Source organism: Sinohyriopsis cumingii, chromosome 1 (assembly GCF_028554795.1).
Source record: "Sinohyriopsis cumingii isolate HCF-2022 chromosome 1, ASM2855479v2, whole genome shotgun sequence".
In the NCBI taxonomy this organism is placed as follows: Eukaryota; Metazoa; Mollusca; class Bivalvia; order Unionida; family Unionidae; genus Sinohyriopsis; species Sinohyriopsis cumingii.
Genome location: NC_142961.1, coordinates 30,287,784 through 30,303,032, shown reverse-complemented (window position 1 = coordinate 30,303,032; position 15,249 = coordinate 30,287,784). Strand labels below are relative to the sequence as shown.

The following is a 15,249-nucleotide window of genomic DNA, read 5'->3' as shown; positions in this document are numbered from 1 at the left end:
TGCCAAGAGGCTTACTGTCAAATTGTTAAAATTCTGTTTAGTATTTGTTTGCAAAATAGATTAATTTAATTTTGTTTTTTTATTTTTTTAGCAATGTGAGCTCTTCTGATTGCAGATCAACATCATTTGCACACATTTTGAATGGCCTTCTTGCCTAATGCTTTTTTGTTAGATTTGGTAAAATTCTATTCAGTAGTTGTAAAAGCAGCTATATTTAAATGTGGATTGGCTTCATTTGTACACATTTCAAAGGTCTTCCATGCCAGAGCATATTCTGAGCAACAGTTTGTGAAATGTAGTCACTTAAAAGGTCTTTCTGTTTTAATAACTGCAGTCAGATTTAATGACAGGTCTGTATTATTCATAGCAATTTGAAAGGCCTCCATGTCAGTCTAGTTTCAGTATTATTCATAGCAATTTGAAAGGCCTCCATGTCAGGCTAGTTTCAGTATTATTCATAACAGTCTGAAAGGCCTCTATGTCAGGCTAGTTTCAGTATTAGTCATAGCAATTTGAAAGGGATTCCTTGTCACTCTAGTTTCAGTATTATTCATAGCAATCTGAAAGGCCTCCATGTCAGTCTAGTTTCAGTATTAGTCATAGCAATTTGAAAGGGATTCCTTGTCATTCTAGTTTCAATATTATTCATAGCAATTTGAAAGGCCTCCATGTCAGGCTAGTTTCAGTATTATTCATAGCAATTTGAAAGGGATTCCTTGTCACTCTAGTTTCAGTATTATTCATAGCAATTTGAAAGGCCTCCATGTCAGTCTAGTTTCAGTATCCACTAGCACAGTTTGAATTCTGAAGAATTTTTTTTTAAATACACTTTCAAAATATCGAACAATTTCTAGTTCATTTTGTTTTCAGCCATTAATATAAGAATTGTAATTAGCAAAATGCTTGCTTGCCAGCATTGATTTGGAGCCCTGTAGACTCTTCCATAAATGACAATTAACTTGCTTTGAGGTTCAATACTGAATATCACATTAGTTGCTTTTAAGGAAAAATACTAGACCTGATATTTGGTTTATAAATTTATTTTCTATTCACATTTCCTACTGCTGACAGCAAGTCACATGATTTGAAATTTTATAATCTCCTAATTTTCACATTTACGCCTCTTAGCATAGCATTTAAATCATTACATAAAACTGTTATTTGCCTATTGCAACATGCAGAAGGGTGCATAAAACCTACTCTACATCCCCTGAGCCTGTCAGGTGATCTAACATCATTGCAAAATATATTCACCATCTAAACCTTTCATGAAGGATGTCTGTCAAGCAGGCAGATGCAGTTTTTTTAAAAAGTTTTATAAAACTGTTGACACCTTTATTAATAACATCATTTGTACAAGTTCTCAATATTAATCAAACACTGGATTGCTCACACTGGTGCAGGTAAGGACTTGTGCATGGAAAACTTGGAGAAAACTATAATATTTGATTGATAATTTTCCCAAGGATATGTAGGACATGGATAATGGACCTGGTATGGCAGAAGTGCAAAGCATGTGTAGCATAATGATACTGGACCTGGTATGGCAGAGGTCAAGAGAAATAGCCTCGCTCTCATCCACACGCTATTACCTGAAGATATATTCTTCCAATCCCATTAAGCAGCTCCTCCTTGCTGTCCATGTTCTTGTCTAACAGATTCTCATATATGGCCAGTGCAGATTCAAAGTCCTAGGTAGGAGAAAGTGAAGCCTTTACTAAGCATTAATGATGAGGATATAATTTTCTTTGGAGCACCTTATGTTGTTAGACTCGTCTAAGTAGCAATTAGACATACTTATTTGGGCTTTAATTAATTTAGATAATGACTTGCTAGCTTACATGTACTGAAGAAGATTTCTTTTGGTAGCTGGATGTCCCCCCTCCCACCAAAGAATCAAGGCCACAACTATGCAGCCATTCTTTACCTCTCCTCCCCCAATGAGGATACAATGTATTCTGAATGCAATCTGACAAGACAAATTAGCGAAAGTGATAAATTAATACTGCAGTCCAACAAAATGTTAAGAGACAGGGATGAATAGGGGTGGGGTTGGGGGTAACCCATTTCCAATAAAATAACCTAGGCCCTTTGGTGAACAAATGAAAACGGATATTGAAATGTATAAATTGTAATAGCTATAATATGGTCCTTGTGTATTGATCTGGAAATATGAACTGGCATTGCAAAGTTTTGTCAAATGTAATTTAAAGTGAGAATTTGGACCAAATTATTCTATGCTAATTCCTGTCAGATAAATACCAACTGCATATTCAATGTCAGGCCTACATGTGCCCTAGGTTCATTACTGATTATGATTACTGTTAAACGCTCAAAACTACAATGACGTGCTGATAATATTTTATTTCTACTTTCATAAAATGCAAAGTGAACTTGCTGAATAATTACATTTGTAGTCATGTAAAAAGTAAATACATTTACACATAATAAGGCTGAAAAATGAAACAATCTTTACTTTGATTGACAAGAAGATATTTCCAATTGTGTACAGAATCTGCTTTTCACGGGTCTGCCACAGATCCCTAGACACTGAAATAAAGACAGCAAATATAATATCTGTCAAAAGATACTGGATAGGTTGATTTGTACTTGACAACGAACAGATTGAAAGTAGGAAATAAATAGTAAGTTTTTTAAAATGCAAGGAACAAAAATAGCTTTTTTCTGATTACAAAAGACAAAATAGTGTATGAATTCTAAGTCTGATATTAGTCTAAATAAGTATTATATATATATATATATATATATATATATATATATATATATATATATATATATATATATGAAAACCAAAGGCAAACATTTTCTATGGGCTGCAGCACAAAAAGACAAAAAGACAAGACCCTTAAAGGGGCTGACACTCTACTGTCTGAAAAGAAATTTCAGAAATTCAAGATATGACCATTTCTTTCTTTTAACTATGGAGTGTTAAAACCATCTTTGATATTCTTCAGCAACAACAGGATTGTCCAATTAGTTGCTATGGACATAATGGTTGTCAACATGGCACCAATTTCATTTAGGACCAAGGCATCATAAGAAGTCTTCTGGTGGAATCCCCATGTTGATATGACTTTCACTTTTGGAAAGCAATGATAAGATTTTCAAGATGGATGCCTTAGTGGCCATATTTCATACAAGACTGACACCATTTCTATTTAGTCCCAACTAGACAGCATAAAAAGTCTTTTGGTGAAAGCACAATGTTGATCATTTAGAAGTACTGATAACAAGATTTTCCTTTTGGATCTAGTTAACATCATAAGAAATTTTCTGGTGTAAACCCTATGGTAATATTACTTTTCATTCATTAGGATTTTAGTATTAACAAGATTTTTCAAGAAGGTCAATATGACAACCATATCAGATCTGCACCATTTACATTTATGACCAGGAAGACATCTTAAGAAGTCTTCTGGTGAAAACTCCATAGCAGTATTACTTTTCACTTATGAGGATGAGCACTAACAAAGATTTTCAGGATAGCGGATGTGGCAGCTACATTGGATATCTGACTGTCACCATTTTCATTCAGGACCAACTAGAGATTATAAAATTCTTATGACAAAAACCTCATATCAATATAACTTTCCATTCAGAAGATTTTAAACCAACTAGATATCATAAAAAGTCTTATGGCAAAACCTCCATATCAATATGACTTTGCATTCAGAAGATTTTGAACCAACTAGATATCATAAAAAGTCTTATGGCAAAACCTCCATATCAATATGACTTTGCATTCAGAAGATTTTGAACCAACTAGATATCATAAAAAGTCTTATGGCAAAACCTCCATATCAATATGACTTTGCATTCAGAAGATTTAGCCATAACAAGATTTTCAAAACAGCCATGTGGCAGCCAAATTAGACATCAGATCAGCCCCCTTTTCGTTTAAGACCAAGAAGACACCCTAAATTGTCCCCCTCTCTATTTCTTACTGTGTTTTATTCCTAGAGATCAAAAAAGCTGTTTGATAAATCAGCATTTCTGTAATCTGCTAATAAAATATTAGCTTTTACATGTGTTTATTTTGTTTTAACTCTTTAAAACAAAAAAGAAATATAATGCATTTTATATTGTTTCAATAGACACATATCAATATGGTAGCTGTAATTTCCACTTACTGCCCTAAACATAAACAAAGAGAGAAACCAAAACCTAAGGTGCTCAAGCACTGCTATTACTGAAAATTAAAGTAAGGATAATAAATGATATCAGAATATGAAAATTTGATTTAATACTTATTCCAATCAAATCTGCATTCAAGTGAAACTGTAACAAAAAATGTTAATTCTTGTGAAAGCATGTCTCATTTTACACATGCATGCTTAATTCTAATAAACAACATGGCTGAAAATACTAGAATTACTGCAACAAGCATAATTAATAATGAAACACTAGGTATATAAACTAATCGCTGCAGAGTACTTAAATTTGTACTTCACTGATTTTTGGATAAAACCACTAATTCAACACCATGTCAAAGTCTGCTGGTACACACAAATGTTTATCAGACAAACAATCCTAAAATTGTTGAATTAAACAAGTCTAGCATTCTCAAAGCCAAAGATAATTAGGTCTGATCTTTCAAACATTTTCGAGTGAGCCACAATTATTCATTAAGCATGAATCAGCTTGATTGATGAAGTTTTTAAGTCTGGTGGTTGAAGCTGGTTTGTATATGAGGCAAGATCAAAGAAAGGATTGCTCCCATTGTTGATCAGTTTAGCTTGCATCTTTTCACTCTGATGGGCTTTGAACACATCAAATGTTGACAAAGCTTGCTAATGCATTAGCCTGCATCTTTTCACTTTGATGGGCTTTGAACACATCAAATGTTAACAAAGCTTGTTAATGCATTAAGCAAGGGGCAACAGCTGGCCACATGTTTGGTTCACTCGTGAAATCACATTATCCGAGCCAACAGTGCAATTTCATGGACAGTGGAAGAGATCTTTCAAATGTACATTAGTATCTAATAGCTTACTATTGTTAGCTGTGTCTGCTCCTTTTGATAAACACTTCAAATGTTGACACTGCTTGCTAACTACATTGTGGAAGGGGCAGCTGGTTACATGTTTGGTTCACATGTGGAATGATGACATTCGAGTTGACAAAATCTAAGCTGAATTTTACCACTCTTGAATCAATGTGTTAATGCCATTGTCATCAGAAAGTAATTGATGGTGCTTAGTTTTATTGGCTGCATCAGCTCCCTTTGGTTTTGCATATAAGTAATTGATCTTGACAGGTGTTTAATTAGTGCTCATACAGGTGATAGTATTGTTTTAATCATTGAAATGACTGCTGTTTGTTGTTGGCATAGTTTTGATCTTTTATAGTCGTCATTTTCAGCATCTGTTGAGGTTAAACCATGAAATTAAATACCTAAAAATATGCAAACCATGAATTTAACTACCCATGAAAATTGAGTCCTGAATAAATGATGTTACAGTATGCACATACTGTATAAATTAAAACATACCGACACAATTTCATTTGTCCACTTGAAGCAGTTTTTGTTTAAACAGATTTTATTTTCACAATAGGATACAATGGGCAAAAGTTCTAACAACTTAAATAGCCTTCTCCCTACATGATACAAATAATGCAACATATTCAACATGACATCATAATAATAAAAAATGATGAGAGAGAGAGAGAGAGGCACAATGACAGTAATCATGATTTGAGTAAGTTATTGAAATTGTCCAGTAGCGGTAATATATTTGCATACATGATGCAAAATTCTATATTTTTCATTTGCATCGACCTTTCCCCAAAGCAGTAAATCTACGGTAATAGTTGCATATGACACTGACAGTATATTTCAACTCTGCTCTTTCTCTACTGTACTCGGGACAGAACATGAAAAAGTGCATGGTGGTTTTGATTCTACTACATGAACGTAACAGAGTGTCAGCTAGCTGAACACAGTAAAGATCATCTTATAATGAACTTACATTGTGTCATAATCTAGTATGTATAATATCCAGTATTTGATTAATAAAACTTGGCATTTTGTTATGTACGATATTGGGACATATATGTTTTTTCAAAGCACTGTAAGACATACTACAATGAGTATCCTGTTTGAGATTGTTCCACAAAGATACTGTTGAAGGTATAAATGTTGATTTGGTATAATTTAGTCTGAAACTGCAAATGACCATATTGTTGGAACATCGAAGGTTATAATTTGTTTGTTCAGACACTAGGGTAGGAGTAATTCAAAGATATAGTCTGAGTTTGGCTCATTTTAATGTTGCAGAGTGTTAGTAATATTTGTCTTTTTCTTCCAGACTGTAGACTTTCCCACCCTGTTTCAAAATAGAGAGATTGCCTACTAGTGTATTTTGGAAGTCCTGTAACTATTCTTGCCACTTCGAGCTGTAGTTTTTCCTATTTTTCTGAATCAATCAATGAGCATTGATCCCAGACTACACTGGCATATTCCAAGATAGGCCTGATATAAGTTATATACTGTTTTGATAAAATCTGCTTACTTAGTTTTTATTTTAGTTTTTGTGCGTTATCTATTCAACATAATGCTGTTTTTAAAATACTATCAATGTGACAAGTCCATTTGGTATTTGATGAAAGTATTATCCTAGATGGTGATGAGAATCCACATATTTACATTCAATATTATCAAAAACAAGTTCATGATTATTTGTTTTTGTTCGTGAAAAACATAGCCACTGTTTTTTTCTTTCTGGATTAGTCTTTAAGACCCATTTCTTGGACTAGTTATGCAGTTTGGTTAGATCATTGTTCATGACTAGCTCTATTTCAGCACAATAAGGGGATGAATAATGCAGAAATAAGTCATCTGCAATAAGACGAGTGAGAGCTCATACCATTGGCAATATTCTTTACATGGATTAAAAACAAGAGGCCCAAGCAGATTTTGGTTAACTGTACTAACAAGGTACTAAAGGGCCACACTTACTACAGTTTGCTCAGCCAGGCCTTAAACAATCAGGGGTCATAACTACCGGAAGATCTTAGTAAGATAAATCTGCATGTCAAATATGTTTAAATCCAACAGTTCCCTGTGAATTTTGTTGCAGAACAAACATTTTGGAGATGGGCAGTCTGGGCTATGATTCCCCAAATTGTGAAATGAAGGCTGAAAAGCAAAATGACAGATCTCATCAACATAAAGCTATGTACCAAATTTTGTTAAAATTCATTCAAGTTATGGAAACTAAATTGTTGAAGGACTGAAAAAGCAAATTTTTAGTAAATTGTGTTTCTCCGAGAATACTTACCCGATCACATTAACGTTAGGGATATAAGCCTGCTACCTCTCGAATCCAGCCCTACTAAAAGACGAAAATTTGTCTTTTCTATCTATCTCATATAGACCAAAGGGCAATAACTCTTGCCCCTTACCTCCCCTTGTCACTAGTTTTTTAAGCTGAGAGATATATATTATACGAGGATGCTCGCATAGCGGGGTGGTTGGGAGGGTTTTTAAGTAATGTGATCGGGTAAGTATTCTCGGAAAAACACAATTTACTAAAAATTTGCTTTCTCCTTCAAATACGTTCCCCGATCACATTAACATTAGGCGAATAAGTAATAGGAGGAGGGAATGCTGAGCATCCTACCTCCACCCCGGGTACCTTCTAGGGAATGATGGCTGGATTCCCCATTTGAACGATAACCCGTTCTCCTAATTTCATCAGCAACACAGCCTAGGGTCCCGTGATATGTGACCCCTATATACGGTTAAGAAGATAGTTATTGAAATCTTCTTACCTACAAAATTTCACTGGCGAATCCAGCGAAGCTGATAGGCTGTGCCGATTGTTTTAAATGGGTCTGGTGGTCATCTGGGCTGCCGACACCGGACCTACCAGATTCAAGGTTTGCCTCTGCAGCCAAATCTCTGAGATAAAAACTGGAGAAGGTTGACTCTGCATGCCAGCCAACAGCTTCTATTATATCTCGGATTGAAACATTGCGTTCGAATGCCAGGCTCGTCGAGATTGCTCTAAGACCTCAGAGTATGCTGAGCGTATAACCCACTTCAACCATGAAGCAAGGGCTTGAGGGGTGATATCCCGTTTACCAGCTTTTACCGGAAGAAAGAGGCACTTACGTGTGTCCCGACACGCCTCTGTGCGTTTTAAATAGTGCTTGAGTGCACGAACAGGATCTTGCATGGCTGCTGCTCTTGACTTATCTATGGAAGAGGGCGAGCGAATGATGATTCTTTGATTGCCAATGGATGGTAACCTATTTTTGGCTACAAAGCCTGGTTGCGTCAGGAGGACCACCAAACCATCTGATCTGAACTGAAGAAAGTTTGGGTCACTGGAAAGGGCATGTAACTCGCTCACCCTGCATACTGAAGCTAAGGCTATCAAGAAACATGTTTTGTATGATAATAGCTTTAACAAAGTGTGGGCTAAAGGTTCAAATTTGTCTGAATTGAGCCATGTTAAAACCCAGGACAGATTCCATTTTGGAAACAGGGTGAGGGATTTTGGTCGATTGAAATCAAAATTGGCTAAAAGATCTGATAGATCTTTGTTATGCCCAATATCACATCTACCATGATGGCGGAATGTATCTGATATCATGGAGTGGTAGCCTTTGATAGTAATTGGGGCCAACTGTTTCCCCTCAAAAAGCCAGAGAAAAAAGGCGGCCAGCTGAGGGATTGAGACACTCAAAGGGACGATGTTATTGATATGGCACCAGTCCCTGAAAACACGCCACTTTCCCTCGTAAGCCTTCAGAGTGGAGGGCCTTCTTGCTCTTGAGATTCTCTCCACAATCGAAGGTTTAAATTGTTTGTCTCGCAAGGCTGCCCGGACAAGAGCCAAGCGTGAAGAAGAAGACGGCCCGGGCAGGGGTGGAACACCTGTGACCACGGTTGTTTGAGAAGATTTGGGCTGGTTGGTATCTTCCTGGGTAGATCTATCGCTAGATCGAGTAGATCGGTGACCCAGGACTTGTTACATCTGAGAGGGGCAATCAGAATCATCCAACAGTTCTGACCCCTTAACATCTGGATTATTTTCGGTACCAAAATCGTGGGAGGGTAGGCGAATGCCCACAACCCCTCCCAGCTGATTGACAGAGCATCCACGGCCCAAGCCTCTGGGTCTGGAACCGGAGAGACGAAGGTGGGCAACTTGCAATTCCACCTTGTCGCAAAAAGATCGATCATCGGACGCCCCCAAAGTGTGCAAATCCGAAGAAAGACTGATTGATGGAGTGACCAATCCGTGTGAATGACTTGACCTTTCCTTGATAGAGTGTCGGCCAAGACATTGAGTCTGCCTGGAATGTGTCTGATTTGTACGTTGATGTGGAGGTTGTCGCACCAACGTAGAAACTGCCAGATCAGAATGCACAGGTCTGGTGATTTGGTGCCCCCTTGTTTGAGGAGGTAAGTCACCACCACATAGTTGTCTGACATAATGAGGACAGTTTTTCCTGAGAGTTAATCTTCCAGAAATGAAAGGCATTGATGACAGCCCTCATATCTAAAAGGTTGATGTGGAGAGGCCTTTCCCCTGGCTCCCACGTGCCGATGACTGTAGCGAAGTCCGGCAACAGGTGGGCACCCCAACCGTAGGTACTGGCGTTGGTACATACCGTTATCTCCGCTTGGGGCATCTCCAGAGGAATCCCCGTGGACAGCCAACCGGGGTTGTGCCACTGACGCAGGAACTATCGCATATCGGGCGTGATCATTATTGTTTGATTGAGGGGACTTGAAAAGGGGTGCCATTGTGCCAGTAGCGTCATTTGTAAGGGACGCATAAAAAGACGGCCAAGCGGGATCAAGTCTGCCGCCGCATTGAATAATCTGAGGAGTTGCAAGAATTCTCTCGCTGAAATCCACGTCCTGTTGGAAACGGACTCGACGAGTTCGACGATCCGGATTACGCGAGCGTGAGGAAGCTGTACCAGATTCAGATTGGTGAGGAACTCCATACCAAGATGGACAAAACGCTGGGATGGATGGAGATCGGACTTTTTCCAGTTCACAAAAAAGCCTAGATGATCTAAAAGTGCTAAAAGATCATTTCTGCCTTTGAGCAGAATAGAACTTACCATATGTTTCTGGAGGATGTCGTCCAAGTACACTGCCATCCCTGTAGATGAAGTGGAACAGGGTGACAACGCAATCCATAACCTTGGTAAAAGCCCGAAGGCTGATATTGAGGCCAAAGGGTAGGACCTGGAACTGATAAACCGCGTCGCGGTCAGCTAATCGGAGAAATTTCCGTGACGCGGGGTGGATAGGGACTTGAAAATATGCGTCGGTCATATCTAGACTGACGGCATACTCGTCCCGCCGGATGGAAAGACGGATTGATCTCGCCGTTTCCATCTTGAATTTCGGTGGTAAAATGTATTGGTTGAGGCGACTCAGGTCGATGATCGGCCTCAACTTTGCCTTCTGGATAAGAAACAGCCTGGAATAAAACCCCGGTGATTGCAGTTTTTTCACAATCTCCACCACCCGTTTTTCTATAAGCGACCGTATCTCCTGTTGTAGAAAGGTATCCTTCTCCCGATCGGACAGTACGTCTGTGAAGAGGGGAGAGGAGGACAGGGGAGGAGGTTGGATAAATGAAATCCGAAGTCCCTCTGAAATGACCTGGATCACCCAATCGTTCTGAGGAAAAAAGGTGGCCCAGTGGTCCTGAAATTGCAGGAGGTGGCAGCCCACAGGTAGGCTGTCCGCGGGTGGTGGAGAGGGTATGTCAATTTTTAGAGTTAGGAGGCTTGAAGACAGAGAAACTTTGTTTCTTACCGCCTCTGTATGGTTGCCTCCTAGCTTGATTAGACTGTTGTCTCCTGGCATTGGGTTGGGATCTATACTGCACATTTGATTGTAAGGATCCCTTGTCTCTGGTCCGCCAATCATCCCTCCACTGTGGCAGGGGCTGAATTTTTTTAAACGCCTGCGAGGGTTGGGCGGCGAGTTGAAGGGGCAGTTCCTGAGCTGCCTGCTTCCGAACTTCTTCAATTTTTCCTCCAAAGAGTAAAGGCGATCCAAACGGAGTCATCTGTAAAGCCAGAGTATGATGGGGCTTGAGCGACATGGACCGCAGACATGTGTCACGTCATATCAGGTCTAAGTTGGCAGAAGCAGTCAACGCATTAGCCATGGAATGGTGAGCTGCCCTGTTAATAACTTTAGCAATCCGGGCCGTCGCTTCCCAAGCGTGGTCACTGTCGGATTTTTCTGCGAGTCGGAAAATGGCTAATGAAGCCAAGTCTAACATTGAAGATGTAGCGACTACATTCCGGACTAGCTTTGATGTGGCATGGAACACATTTTTGTCCACTTTGTAAAACAGTGGAGCGGACATGTGAACTGCTGCCATATTTTTGTCCAGGGACGGAAGAGTCGTACTGAAGGCATTTGAATGAGTTTTGTACCAGCGACACGAGAACGTCGCTGGTACTTGGCTTTCTGAAAAGAACGCCTTAGCATTCCCCGGATCACCTATTCGTCCTGATAGACGATCATTGATCTCCTTAATTTTTGCTGACTGGGGAAAGAGCCGGAAGGACAGCGTCTCTTCCTCCCTGTCAAGATCTACATACGCCTTAACTATGTAGTCTTGAGTGGCGGTAGGAGGTGGAGGGCATTCTGAAGTTGCCAACACCCTATAAATTTCTTCCACTGCCGCCTTGAAGCCAAACTCAGTCCGTTCCATGGTTGGATCTGTGTACGGCTGATTTGCAGGAGTTTCGTCACCCTCACTGTGTGCCGAGTCGTGTTCTGTAATAGCTTGCATTTCTGGATAGAGCATACCAGGTGGCATAGATGATGCGATTCCGTCATCCTTAACACTGTCACTAACTCTCCCTTGTGGATAAGCGGTGAACATATGGACGGCCAGCCCTGCTGGCTGGTTTGTCTGGCTTGTGGTCGGTCTGAATGTTGGCGACGGTCCTGCTATCACCGGTACCGGCTGCTCCAATGGCCTGGCTGGACGGACAGATTTCTCACTAAAATCTCCGCCATAGTATTGGTATGTTGCCGGCGGTACAGCTTGACGGACAGATTTATCACTAAAATCCCCATAAGTCATGTTTTTGTCGGACTGTTTTAGCAATAGGGTCCCCATGCTGGGACAGCTGGACGGCCGGTGATGTAGAGGTTGTATAAAGAAATGGATCCGATGGATCCGGTAAAAACCCCATGCATCCTGAACTTACAGGCCCGAAGACCATGCTCGGACATGCGGGGGGACTTACGCCCACTGGGCAGCCTAAAATTGGGGGAACATTCCCCCAAAGAGTCAGAAAAAGCTGTGGAAGCGAGCGAGGGAAATAAGGGTAATATCTGGCCTGATGTCAATAGCTGCATCATCGTTTCCTGGACCAAACGACGCATCTGTTCAAAGTTGGACTGTTGTACCCTGTCAACATTATTTTCCTCCATTGCCGCTGATGTTACTGTGGCTGACGGTTGCAAACAACGAACTTTAGGTGGAGGGTGTATACTGAGGACATCAACGCTATCTTTCTTCGACTTATTCCGTCTATAACTCCCTTTTGCTGCCTTCTGGACTACATCAGCCCACGTTTGCTCTGTCCAAGTATTACACACGCTGCATGGTACAGATGATGTACACTTGGTACATACAATACAAGAGTCATGGTTGTCTTCTTTTGCTTTGAACTTTTTGCATTTCATGCATTTGGTTGACATTTCTATTGAAACGACACAAGAAAAGAAAACAAAGCACAAATTATCAATTCAGCATGTTATTAATTCACTAATACCACAACCGTTACTAATGGAGTAAGCGAAATTAGTCAGTGTCGCGTTTACTCTTAATTGACAACACGAGTTCCGCGATAGTGTTTTTAACATGGTCTTCAGTAAATGAAATCCATAAGGGTGACAAAGTCACTCAATTTTGAAACAAACTGTTAAAATAATGTTGTTGTTGTTGTAGGGTTTAACGCCATTTTTCAGCACATGATAGGTTATACATGGCGGCCAGTATTAATGGTGGAGGAAGAACCCGGGAAATCCACAGAAAGAACCACCGACCCACGAGAAGCTACTGGCAAGCTTTCTCACATACCCACATTAGCCGAATCCGAGACTCGAACCCACGCAGACAGAGATGAGATGGCAGTGATCTGTAACGGAGAGCGCTTTAGACCACTCGGGGCCCCCTTAAAATAATGTATACAACCTGTAGAAGAATGATTGTCCAACGCAATAAATCCAAATTTAACTTCGGATGGTCCAATTTAACACTAAGATGGTTTGGATTGTTTGGAGGTATAATGTACGTGTTATCAGTACAAGCGAAGCTTAAAAACTAGTGACACCTGGCGGTGGCAAGGGGAGGTAAGGGGCAAGAGTTATTGCCCTTTGGTCTATATAAGATAGAAAAGACAAATTTTCGTCTTTTAGTAGGGCTGGATTCGAGAGGTAGCAGGCTTATATCCCTAACGTTACTGTGATCAGGGAACGTATTTTGAAGGAGAAATGGATGGATGGATGCAATATCCATCAGATGCAATGACTTTGTCAAGCATGGGTTCTAATTACTTTAATGCTTTTCAATTTTTGTCTCAAATGCTTTAGACAACCAGATGTTCGATAACATAGTCTGTGATACTGAGCAATATAATAGTGATAGTTTCACTATTTTTTGAATGGCGCTAAAATTATTTCAAGGCCTTGCATGCTTCAGACAACCAAAATGTTTTAAATACCTTAGTTCTTGTATTCAGACAAATACTGACAGTCTACCCATCTGAAGCAAATAGTTTGGTCTATGCCCACCAGAACTAAGATATACAGCTGAATCCCACTGGCTTGAATTAATTTGGCTTGAACACCTCAGGATTACTCAAAATATGTTTCTAAGATCCAACAGAAAGTTCATATGACACCCAGTTCATGTAACTATTCATCTCTCAAACTAAACTGCTAGTTTCTAGATTTTATTGTAGACTGTTTAGTCTGTAAACAGGATACCCACCTTGTCTGCTCTGCTCAGAGATCTGAATTGCACTGCCATCCTCAGCCAGACCATCATCCAAATGACTTACGATCTCGAAAAAGATTTTTAAAAATTGAGACAATAATGACACTACCCAAATTACAGTGATCTGAATGGCTTTTACACAATAAAGCTAATTCTCCTGGCAAGAAGCTGATAATGGCTTTCATGTTGAGTTCACAACCAAATTATTTTCAAAGTCTGACAAGAAGCCAACCATGGATTTCATATTAAGTCTACCCCACAAAATTTATATTCCCAGTCTGACAAGCTGGCCATGGTTTTCATGTTGAGTCCACCCCAAAACTATATTCCAAGCATGACATAAAACTGGCCATGGCTTTCATGTTGAGTCCACCCACTAAAATTATATTCCCAGTCTGAAAAGAAGTTGGCAATGGCTTTCATGTTGAGTTCACAACAAAACTATATTCCCAGTCTAACAAGAAGCTGTCCATGGCTTTCATGTTAAGTCAACCCCCAAAACTATATTCCCAGTCTGACAAGAAGCTGTCCATGGCTTTCATGTTAAGTCAACCCCCAAACTATATTCCCAGTCTGACAAGAAGCTGTCCATGGCTTTCATGTTAAATCAACCCCCAAACTATATTCTCAGTCTGAAAAGAAGCTGTCCATGGCTTTCATGTTAAATCAACCCCCAAACTATATTCCCAGTCTGACAAGAAGCTGTCCATGGCTTTCATGTTAAGTCACCCCCCCACACTATATTCCCAGTCTGACAAGAAGCTGTCCATGGCTTTCATGTCAAGTCAACCCCCAAACTATATTCCCAGTCTGACAAGAAGCTAGCCTTGGGTTTCATGTTGAGCGTAAACACCCCCAAAACTATATTCCCAGTCTGACAAGAAACTGACCATAATTTTCATTATCAGTCACCCCCACAACTATATTCCAATTCCGACAAACAGCTGGCCCTGGCTTTCATGTTTAGTCCAAACCCAACCATATTCCCTGTCTGACAAGAAGCTTGCAATGGCTTTCATGTTGCGTCTATCCCAAAATCTATATTCCCAATCTGACGGGGGTGGGTGAGGTGAAAACAAAATGAAGGTAAAAACATTTTAACACTAAGCTTTATCTAAGCTGGATGAAGGTAAGGATAAATGAACACATGGGCACATGCCCATGATTACTATGTCAAGCTTCTGTAATGGTAGACCCATCAATAAAAGCATCATTTTTCTTA

General features: G+C 39.8%; 1 protein-coding gene across 1 annotated transcript in view; it reads right to left on the bottom strand.

The window, feature by feature from the left end:
- LOC149806625 (trafficking protein particle complex subunit 12-like) overlaps nt 1-15,249 on the bottom strand; it is a 43,543-nt gene that overhangs the window by 3,953 nt on the left and 24,341 nt on the right. Inside the window, exons 8-10 of the mRNA XM_089955803.1 lie at nt 14,022-14,094; nt 2,477-2,550; nt 1,593-1,691 (exon numbers count right to left, since the gene is read on the bottom strand). Of these exons, the coding sequence (XP_089811929.1) occupies nt 1,593-1,691; nt 2,477-2,550; nt 14,022-14,094 (246 nt within the window). The remainder of the gene's footprint in view (nt 1-1,592; nt 1,692-2,476; nt 2,551-14,021; nt 14,095-15,249) is intronic.